The sequence below is a fragment of the Quercus suber genome, unplaced genomic scaffold (assembly GCF_002906115.3).
Source record: "Quercus suber isolate HL8 unplaced genomic scaffold, Cork oak 2.0 scaffold_52, whole genome shotgun sequence".
In the NCBI taxonomy this organism is placed as follows: Eukaryota; Viridiplantae; Streptophyta; class Magnoliopsida; order Fagales; family Fagaceae; genus Quercus; species Quercus suber.
Genome location: NW_027069517.1, coordinates 973,123 through 984,971, shown reverse-complemented (window position 1 = coordinate 984,971; position 11,849 = coordinate 973,123). Strand labels below are relative to the sequence as shown.

General features: G+C 31.9%; 1 protein-coding gene across 2 annotated transcripts; it reads right to left on the bottom strand.

Moving 5' to 3' along the window:
* Positions 1-3,206: 3,206 nt before the first annotated feature.
* Positions 3,207-6,366, bottom strand: LOC112005222 (probable polyol transporter 6). Of its 2 annotated transcripts, XR_010628471.1 has the most exons (3): positions 6,134-6,366; positions 3,512-5,398; positions 3,207-3,372 (listed from the first exon to the last, which is right to left on the bottom strand). XR_010628471.1 is itself a non-coding variant. In XM_024037477.2 (2 exons), exons 1-2 carry the CDS (start codon positions 6,237-6,239, stop codon positions 4,005-4,007), a joined length of 1,500 nt encoding a protein of 499 aa, XP_023893245.2. In that variant the 5' UTR covers positions 6,240-6,366; the 3' UTR covers positions 3,474-4,004. The 2 variants fall into 2 exon arrangements, 1 of the variants encoding a protein (XP_023893245.2); XM_024037477.2 differs by lacking the exon at positions 3,207-3,372 and having other exon boundaries at positions 3,474-5,398.
* Positions 6,367-11,849: the final 5,483 nt, after the last annotated feature.

The following is an 11,849-nucleotide window of genomic DNA, read 5'->3' as shown; positions in this document are numbered from 1 at the left end:
TATACCGGCAACCGCATGGTTCATCGCCATTTAAATTTATTGGATTTATTGGAATTGGGGTCAAATATGGAAGATGCTCCCACGCCCATAATTGTAGTATGAAAACAGGACCTGCAATCTCCATACTTTTTTTAATAGCAGCAGTACACAGCTCTTTATAAAGGAAAGCAAGTGTGGCACTACCCCAACTATATTCCCCAGCTTCTCCAAAGTCGTCTAACAGGTTGAGAAAACAGCAATGCAATTTATTTTGGCTCTTATTTCCAAATAGTAAACCCAAAACCTAGAACATGTATGCCCTAGCATGCCGTTGGATTGTTATAGCATTGGCACCCTCTGGTAAGTTTGAGAATGTATCCCTTACCCATGTTATTTTAAGGCNTATATATTTTATTATAGAGTTTCAATCTATAGTGTTTGTTTCTGAAGATTGTGCTCTTTAACATCGAACCAAAACACCAATTGATTTTTTGTGTAGACGGGAATTGAATCATAAATATCTTATTTAATAATCAGATACTTTATCAGTTGAGGACATGCAGCGTTGTTTATTCGTGTAATATCAACAAAATATAGGAAGTTGTCATTGTAGTATGTTTTGAGAGATAAATACATGTCATCATAACATGCGCCGGGTTCACTTTGCTCATGTAAATTTTGTCAATGTTACACTACTCAATAACTTTTAATTAAATTAATATTTTGAAAATCTAATTGTTGGACTATACGTTCTCCTTGTTTTTAACATGCATGTCTAATTTTGATTTAATCGATGTCATTTACTATTCAATTATAAAACTCATCTTTTGTGTAATTTTTTATAATAAAAAAAGAAGCATGAATTAATTGTATTAATGAGATGGTTTTTAATCTTTGATAACTTGATATTTTGCAAGCATGGATAGAATGAGGAGATAATGTAATTCAACAAAAGTTTTGTAAAAAAAAAAAATCACATTCAATATAAAGTTATTGAGTGGCATGTTTCAATTTTTTCATTATAAAATTTTCAAGGCTCTCACCACATGATTTTTAGTAACTAAATTACATGACCTTTTGTTAATCATAAAATGGTCAAATTAATTGTAACAATTTTAAAATTGTATTGTAAACATTTATGCACAAAAAACTCTAAAGTTCAACTTAATTAAAAACAATATCAGATTCTAGAGTACATTACATAACTATTTCGTTTTTTTTTTTTTCTCATACACTACTTTTTAAGAAGAATAAAATTTCTTACGTAACAAATCTTAGTTCAATATTGTGATGCTTCTTATCGCATTTAAAGGTTGATAAGAATTTTGTTTCTCAAAAAAAAAAATTGATAAGGATTTTATTAATATTATTTTATTTCAAAATTCAATTTTTTTTCAACTCTCATTTTTCTTTTATAATTTCTGATTTTAATTAAGTTTGATATAAAAAAGATAATCAATTTATTATATTATAAAAGAAATATATCAATAAAAAATGTAGAAAGAAAATATAAAATGAAAAATTCAAATTTAATCACCTTTTGACTTTGCCTTGCTTTAAAATTAGAGTCTTTTGGCTAAATATTGCCAAAATTAAAACATTTTTGCATTATAGGTACTGTTTGAAGTTATTTGGCAAAATGAGGAGAGAGGTTGAATTTCGGCAATAGTGTTGCCGAAATTCAACAAAAGTAAGAGAGAGAATTGGGAAAGAGAAAAAGCAAGCAGTAACTTTGAATTTCGGCAACAGTGTTGCCGAAATTCATCTGCCCATTTTTCCCGCGCTGCCCGTAAGTGTGAGTGTGAGAAGTGGAATAAGGGACCTGCAGATGCTACAGTATACAATATTGTATAGAAATAGAAAGTAAATATTATACCGGCAACCGCATGGTTCATCGCCATTTAAATTTATTGGATTTATTGGAATTGGGGTCAAATATGGAAGATGCTCCCACGCCCATAATTGTAGTATGAAAACAGGACCTGCAATCTCCATACTTTTTTTAATAGCAGCAGTACACAGCTCTTTATAAAGGAAAGCAAGTGTGGCACTACCCCAACTATATTCCCCAGCTTCTCCAAAGTCGTCTAACAGGTTGAGAAAACAGCAATGCAATTTATTTTGGCTCTTATTTCCAAATAGTAAACCCAAAACCTAGAACATGTATGCCCTAGCATGCCGTTGGATTGTTATAGCATTGGCACCCTCTGGTAAGTTTGAGAATGTATCCCTTACCCATGTTATTTTAAGGCCACCATAATTCAATGCTGTTGCAGGTGGTTCCACCCCAAGTAAATCCCTACAACCAGGTCCCCATTGCAAATTAGTGGGCCCGCACACTGCTTTGCCATCAATAGGCAATCCTGTAAGGATTGCTATATCTTGTAAAGTGATTGACATTTCACAAGTACGTAGGTGAAATGTATGGGTATCAGATTGCCACCGCTCCATTAAAGAAGTGATAAGACTCTAGTCAATATCTATATGTGGGAGGCGGGTAACATTGTATAGTCTACATTGCCGCAAATATGGGATAATACGCTCGCCTAACTGCAGGGGGGGTGCAAACGGTTGGGGTCGAACTCGTAAGGTGGAAACCTGATTTTTTTTTTTTTTTAAATGTTCAATGTTATATTACTAATGTTGAAATTATTTTCATGTAAATTGAATAATTGTAGATATTATTAGGACATTAATAAATTTAAATCATGCAACGTACATTGCCTTCCATTGCACCATTAGAGATGTGATATTGTTGTCGCTCCATTTCAAATATATCCTACATTAAATGCTACAATGAGTTAAACTATGCAACTTCCATTTGTAGTAAATAATAATAATAATAATACACATACATATCTTTATTATAAATCAACAAACATATTATGCAATATATTTTTTCCAAGTAATAGATGTAATAATTGATAATAACAAAACACATATTGATTATAAAAAGACCACAATAATACAATTTATTACAATTTTTGTGGTCATGTACTAATAATAACAATAAATAATATTATATAATTTCAAAAATGACAAATACAAATTTAATTAGAGAGTTGCGATGCTTACCACAACTGTGATACCAACTGAAAGAGTGAGAATTATAGAGTGATACTTGCCAAAAAAAAAAAAAAAACACAATCAGATAACAATAAAAAATAATCCATTAATCTAAAATTTGAATAACAGCAACAACAACAACAATAACAATAATCATAATCATAGGCATACAAATAATATTAACTACAACTACAACAATACATAATATTTTACAATGTATTAGCTTTTAATATTTACAAAGCAAAAAAACTTACATTAACAAAAAACTTACAATTCTTAGTTGTTCACCTAAAGCAAAGTAAAAGACTAACTGAACAATTGGAAGACCTTCTATGTGAGGAGATACAATTCTTCAGCGAGGCGAAGGAGGAGAAATAAAAGACGCTTGGACTTGATTAACAAAAAACTTACAACTCTTAGTTGTTCACCTAAAGCAAAGTAAAAGACTAACTGAACATCGGAGGACCTTCTATGTGAGGAGATACAATTCTTCAGTGAAGGAGGAGAAATAAAAAGACGCTTGCACTTGCACTTGACTTGCCTTTTATTACTTCACTAAAGAAGACGTCTTTTATTACACAAGAAGAAGACAAAAAAAACTATCTCTGAGAGAGATTACAATTAAGAAGAAAACAAAAAAAAATAAAGGTCTATCTGAGGGATTACAAAAGTGAAGAAAACAAAAAAAATCTCTCAGAGAAATTACAACAATGAAGAAGACAAAAACGAATCCCTCTGAGAGTTATGAATAGGTAAAATATATTTGATGCAGAGAATAAGAATCAGATGAGATGAGAAGTTGAGGTGATTGGTTGATTGAAGCTTTGTTTTTTTGTTTACAGCGTGCACATAAGAATCTATGTACTTTCTTTAGTTTCTTTTTGCTTATAGCGTGCACTTCAATCATTTTTTTTCTTTCATATTATAAAAACCTATGTACTCTCTTTCCCACTTGTATGTTACACATTGCTTCTTTGCTGAGTTTCTATACCTACATTTCTAGGCCTAGTGTTTTTGCTGAACAGCACCTCCATCTCTTCCAAGGACTTTCCCTTAGTCTCCGGCAAGAAGAAATAAAAGAAAGCCCATGCCAACACAGAGATGCCAGCAAACATAAAGAAACTCCCCCCAATTGTAATTGCTTTGTAAATTGAAATAAAACTCATAGAAACGACAGCATTCATGACTCTGTTCACGGCTACCCCAATACTGGCTCCTTGTGCCCTTAACTTCAAAGGAAATATCTCAGAGCTAAAGACCCATGTAATGGGACCAAGCCCAATAGAAAAGAAAGCCACATATGTATAAGTAGCAACAATGCTGAGGCTCAGTGCCCACACGAGTCTCTCTTCAGAATGCTCCACCATGGTTAAACTAAAGCCTAAAACTGTTAAGGCCAAAACCATACCACTTGTGCTTGTAAGAAGTAAGCGTCTCCTCCCAAATTTGTCAAGAAAAAGTGTTGCTATTAATATGAATGTAGCCTTTGTAAGCCCTACCCCAACTGTGGCAAGCAAGAGCTTGTCCTTGCCAGTGATCCCAGCTGTCTTGAAGATTCTTGGACTATATAACACAACTGCCTCTATTCCTGTTGCATGCTCAAAGAAGTGAATTCCAATGGCCGCCATCAAAATCCAACGCACTGAAGGAGAAGGCCTGAGCAATAGTTCTTTCCAAACCCCTTCACCGCGATTCTTACTAGGAAATTTGACAATATCCTCTAAGCAATTCTCATCAATTCCAGCAGCTGTTTTTATGTCCCGGAAACGGGCTTCGGCTTCTTCTTTAGTATTAGATACTTGCAATAGGATCTTTTTCGCGTCTCCTAGACGCCCTTGCATGACTAACCACCTTGGGGATTCTGGCATTTTTACTATGCCAAAAGCCAAGGCAAGTGAAGGGATTGCTGCAATTCCAAGCATCATTCTCCAGCCAAGTTTCAAGGTCAATTTTCCGAAGAAGTAATTGGATAAATAACCGAGTAAGATTCCAATACTAATGCAAAGCTCGGGCAGGGAGGTTAGAAATCCTCGGGATGAAGGAGAAGAAATCTCTGCCGAGTAAACTGGAGCTATCATGAGTGCAAAGCCCACACCAATGCCAGCAACACACCTTCCAATCATTAGGATTGCATAAGATGGGCCATAACCCATCAAAACTGCACCAAGCAAGAAAATGATGGAGGCTAAGACAATTGTGTAACGGCGACCAATATAATCAGATGTTCTTCCAGCAGCCAGGGAACCTAATAGAGCACATAGGTTCAGAATTCCAGCCAGAACTTCAACTTGTGTGTCATTTATTTTTAGATCTTCTTTTATGAATATCGTTGCTCCACTCATTACACCAGTATCTGCACAAGAAAATTGAAGTTATAATATATAGCTGATCGATGCATTAATTTATGTTTCATACTTTCATTGCTAATATTCATTTTTTTTTCTTTTTCTTTTTTTTGAGGAAACATTGCTAATATTCTTGTAAGACGTGACAAGAGACACTTTCTATATGACATTATTATATAGCTGAATGATGAATGATAAATGATGAATGATGAAATTGTTGCATATGGAGAGTAGAGAAAACTTATATATTGATTTGAAGTGTTAATATTGTATGGTATTTGCCAAAGGACAACATATATATACTTTTGGATTCCTTAAAGTTACAGGGAATAAAGAAGGGATCTATTTTTGTCATTTGTGAAGATAGAAAACTGGTGTGTATAGTTATAAGTTTGTTACCATTATATTTAAGGAAACCAAAACTAGATCCTATAAGGGAAAATCTAAAGTTACCATAAAAGGATTTACAAATTTTTTTGATAATTTGATAATTACAAAGGGAGATAAGAGATTTCAACCATAAATACCTATCAAATATTAAAAAATGTCATCTTAATTGAGTTACAAGATTTTTGACATCAACTGACTTAATAACAAACGTTAGTTAGTATCACTTTAACAATATTATAAATAAATATATCCGAATCACATTAATGAAACATCAATTTGTAAGTTTATGTACATACTAATTTTGAATATCAATAGCATCACTCATGATTTAGAGAGAGAGAAAGAGAGTCTACCGTAACCAAAGATAATGGAGATCATAGAGGCAACCATAGCACAAGCACATGCATGCTTGTTGAACCTTGCCTGATTTTCTCCACAACCATCCTCCATTGAAACCATGTTTTATTGATGGCTCTCCCTTATCTGCAGTCTTCTCTCTGTGCGTGTATGAGGCCTGTTTGTGCGAGTGTGTCTGTCTGAGTGTGATCTTTCATCCTTGTCTCACTCTCACCATTATATAGAAAAAGCTGATCGAGGACATACACTAAGACACGTACAAGCTCATTACTCATATAATCTTGTTTGGCATGATACGGAGATATTTTCTCATTTCATTCTAGGCAGCACTTTGAGTTTAAGTGAAACACGTATTAGATCGGATCAGTTAAAGTTAGGTTAGATATATAGCTCGGTAATAAACAAAGAACTGGCCTACTTACCAGGTATTAAATCACTCATTGTCGAAATTATAACGGTCAACCAGCCTCATTTATAGTGTTTATTTATTTTGGTTAAGAGTGATGTGCAATCTGACCTGTATAACCACAATCCTCCGTTTCATATGCCAATGACCATGCATATTAATTACGACCCAAAAAAAAAATCGGTTATAGGCTACAATTTCACTCAATATTTTTTTATTGGAAGTGAATTTTGACAAATCTAACATTAGATTACATTGTTATGAATCATATAATAAATAAGTTTATGAATCATATAATAAATAACATCTAATTGACACAAAATTTGACATATATGTTAAGAGTGTAAAAAACGTACAACCTAACATTTAGATTTTCAAAATATGTAGTAATTTTAATTTTTTTTAAAGCAAGTTGTAACTTTAGACTATAACTAATTTTGTAAGCAAATTTTATTCTTATAAAAAAAAAAAAAAAAAAAAAAAGACTAAACACCTTTGTAATTAATAATTGTATTTGGACCTGAATACGCTTAATAGGTCCTTTTCCTCTTTTCAAATGCACTAGAAGTTACAGAGAAGATCCCATGCAGTCATGCACATTCCAGATAGGGTCCAAAAACCTAAAAAATCAGCAGCCCAACAAAATGGCACCCTATTGTTTATCTTTTAATTTAGAAAAATTATAGAATCGCAACTAATTTTACACTTGTGCGCACCCAAAACGAGATTGGCAAGTTGACTCACTCTTGGGCTCACAATCTATTTGTGATATGAGTTTTGGATTTCCTACCTTGGGTGATTCTAACCCAGAGACTCAACAATGTCTCTTAGACTTCTGTATTGTTTCCCTCTCACTCTTATGACTCTATTGCTCTTAGCTCTCCACTTTCTTTAGAGCCCTCTCAACAACTATTTCCTCCTTTAGCTTCTCATATTTATAGCTAGGTGTTAGTGGAAGGATTATGATTGCTTTCAAAATTAGTGTAATAGGAGGTCCAATGTCGTTAATTGTAGGTGGGTGTTTAGGTGGAAGTGGGGTGTGGTAAGAGTGGCCTTGGGCCTGGTTCCCACTCTAGTAGATATGCTCGACAGTTATATTCCCAAGGCATTGCCAGGTATACGAGGAATGGTGTGTCCGAACACCTCTCTTCTTGCTCGAGAATGGTTCGCCGAGTAAGGACCAGGTGGCGAAACAAGGTGCATGCTAATGTAGATCGCCTACTCCTCAGGCTTTTGGGCAATGCGAAGCTTGGGCCCGAGGCTTTTGTGGGCTCGGGCTGGGGTCTTGGGTAAAAAGAGGTTAGGTCCATGAGCCACATTATTGAGTCAGAATCCAAGGCCCAAATGGGTTTGGGTGTCACAGTGCTGTACAACACTCATTTTCACAACTATTTGGTGTGGCTAATTGTAAATAGTAGAAAAAATGTGATATGTTCATGTGAAAGAAACATGCAACCTTACAATTTGCCACATATAAGATAGTTTTTTTTTTTTTTTTTTGGGTTGAGAAACACAAAATAGTTGTGAAAATTAATGTGTAATTTTTTTTTTTGAAAAGAGAAATTGATGTGTAACGGATTGTGGTCCTAGATTAACTCTTTCATAAGGTTCTTATTATGTAATGAGTCTTATTATATGAGAATTGGGTGCAAAAATAATAAATAACAGTGGAGAAATCATATATATATATATAATACATATATCATATATCAAGTGGCTGCACCAAATTACTCTAATTTTTAGGGGAAAAAAAATAGTTTATTTGTTCTTGTCAATTTATTTGAATAAAATAACAATAAGTGTTTTAACGAAACATGTAACCTATCTTATACAATTTGAAAAAAAAAAAAAATTTAGTTGGTTAGTGCTATACACACAATTGTGTAATTTGTGTATATCTAAATATTATCAACAAAGAAATAAAGTGGGTGTTGTCTTGAGTGTTACTCTTTCCCATTGCTTAAAGCCTTGCTCTACTACTACAAAAATTAGGCACTATTATAATGGTACTTTGGGATAAGTAATGTGTTTGAGCTTGGTAAAAGAGTGAAATTAAAATGTATGTGTTTAGTAGTTAGTTTGTTTATATATATATATATATATATATCAACAAAGCCTAAAATTAATAGGATAGATTTTTTTTTTTTTTTAAACGTACCTATGGTTTTTGTTTTTAGGCTAAGTTTCCTTCTTCTTCTTTTGGATGTGCTTTTGGCTGCACCAAATTGCCGCAATTTTTAGATAAAAACAACAATTTATATATTCTTATCAAATTATTTGGATAAAATAACAATAAATATTTTAACAAAACATGCAACTCATGTTGTACAATTTAAAGAAGAGATTAAATTTAGTTGGTTTGGTTAGTGCCAATATGGCATATAACTATAACCTACAATTTTGTCTATCTAAATATTATCAAGTTGATAATAGCAACAAAACCTAAAATTAATAGGATATTAAAAAAAAAAAAAAAAAAAAACAACAACAACAACAACAACAAACAAACAAACAAACCTACTGTTTGTTTTTTAGACTACGTTTCCTTTTTTTTTTTTTTTTAGGATAAATATTTAAAAAAAATGTAAATTCATATAAAATGATAGATAGCTAATCACAATCTACAACATAAGATATTTGTGAAAAAATGTGTAGTAAGTTATGGTCCTGGAATTACTCCAACTTTGTAACTCTTCTCACAGAAAAGCGACCAAACTGTGGTGCAGATGCAAGTTTTGCTTTGTGAAAATATATCATGATAGTGAAAAAAAGAAAAAAAAAGAAAAAAGAAAAGAAAAGGATTTGTATTAAAATTACCTCGGGAGAAGCTTGCAACTATATGTTTCTTGCATAATGTCATTCTCTATCATTAAATACTGGAAAAGTTAATTTTGATATTATAGTTTCTATTTGGTTTGGATTGATTTTGGCAGTTTTTTACCTAAAAAGAAATAGATAACTTGCTTTTTCGTTGAGTTTCAAGTTAAAATCCTATCGGATTATATCCTGTGATCTAATCTAAAGATGGGGTTTTTGTGGGTATACTTGCACATATGTGTCACTAACAATATTAAAGAAATTAAGCAGTACTATAACCTTACAGGTAATACATTATCTTAGGTATTGACTATTGAGTTGAATATTGTTTTATGTTTTTTTTTAAACAAATGTGATTATCAGAAAATTTGTTTTTTTAAACAAATGTATAGTATAGAAGGATATATATTCTGCAACAGGAGAGCATGTTGGAGACATAAGTAGAATTTTAGTTAAACTCTAGAATTAAAGGTGGCGTTACAAAAGATAAAATTAGTCGGAAAAAAAATCTTCTCAAAAAAAAAAAAAGTCAAAAAAAGAAACACACAAAAACATTAATATTACAAGTTCAACCAAAATTATAGATATATAGGACATTAAGTAAAATTTAGGTACAATTTCATAAATATTATGTGTGTGTGTATATATTATTAGGTTTTTTAAGTGAATTCAATTACATTGTTATATTGACCAATATTACAACAAAAGCAGTGCGTTTTTTCTAAAAAATATTAAATTCAGCTATATAGTTTATAAGTAAATGTAATTACATGGTTGAATATAAAGCATAATACCTAAAAAAATATACTAAAATTTACCCTTCAACGATAATGAAGTAAATTATAAGCATTGAAATCAAAAGAACAAATGTGCTATATTATGAATGGAAGGAAATAGAAATCATAATATAATGGTTTCTCTTCCAGTTTCTTGATTAGGTGGCACATGGCCAAACTATTGGAGTAGCCACTGTCACTTACTGTAAACAATGCACTATGCGAGAGTCAAGAAATATATGGAATACATAATTAAGAGCATCAAGAGATTCAAGACTCGGTCTTGCATATGCTATAATATGCTATATTTTAGCATCAAAGCACAATAAAAGCCCATTACCCGGTCGTGCAATTATAAAAAAAAAAAATTGCAATTGTGATACAATAAATTGGTATATATAACTAAGAGCATCAATACCCAATCTTGCATATGCTATATTTTAGCATCAAAGCACACAATAAAAGCCCATTACCCGGTCAAGCAATTGTAAAAAAATCTGTAATTGTGATATAGTACCATCCTAAATTTATAATGGTACTGTAGCTCACTTGCAAAATTAAAATAATGTTTTTTATTCATTCACCTCAAAATCATCTTTGTCTTTCTCTCTCTCCCTAACTCACCACAAAATTAAACTAATTTTTTTTTTTTGGGTTATATATTTTATTGTATAAATATATTATTTTAATGTGTTGTATAGAAATATAAAAGTTGCGATGTTGGGTGTGTTGTAAAATTGTAAGATATAATAAATAAAGTAACTTTTGAGATGGTAAAATGAGATATTTTGTAGAAACTGAATGCTAATGCATGGTACTATAGTGGTGACTTATATGGTCAACTGAAAAAACAAGTTTGAAATTTTATTTTAATACACCCAAAAAAAAAAAAATTTATCTATTTGAACTTAGCATTTAACATTATATTCTACATCTCATCTCTTATTTTAACACGTTACCTATTAAAATAATCTAAGATAACACTCACCATCTATTAAAAAACACAAAAAGTAATATAAAGAGAGATATATGAGAGGGAAAAGAGAGAGAGAACTAGAGAGGAGAGAGAAATTATGACACATCTAATGAAAATATATTTTTGATGTTTGGTGTGTCAAATGCTAAAATTTTAACATTTGCCATTATTGGCAACCATTTTTCACATGGGACGTCCAAATCTTGGGGCCATCTTTAACGTGCACATCATTTACTTGATATGGACGAAGGTTCTTGGTGGTTACATGCCTGGTAGGTTCCGTAGGAATTAGGAAAAAATGTAGACGCTTTTTTTGACTTACATGTATATGTATAATCTGCCTTTCATTTTACATGATGTCACATTTCAATCCCCCACTTTGTCTACCTTTTTCAGTCAATTTTTTTTTTTTTTTTGAGCATAATATAAAGTTTTCTAAATCGCCACTTAAAGATTGACATATCTTGCAAGTAGCTAGCCCTAGAACTTGGTCAAAAGTCTCTATATATTTGGCGTCAAGCTGCAGGAAAAGTAAACAATAGGAAAAGCTTGAGAGAAACTTAGGAGGCATACCCAAATATACACTTTAATCTACAACATCCTTTTGAAGTGTCAACTTATAATTAGTGTAATACCTAAATTCACATTTTTTTTTTTTAGTACTGAAATTAGGTATGTCGTTAAATAGTTTGGAGAGAATAAAAATCCCTAATATAAAAGGATACATTTTTTTTTTA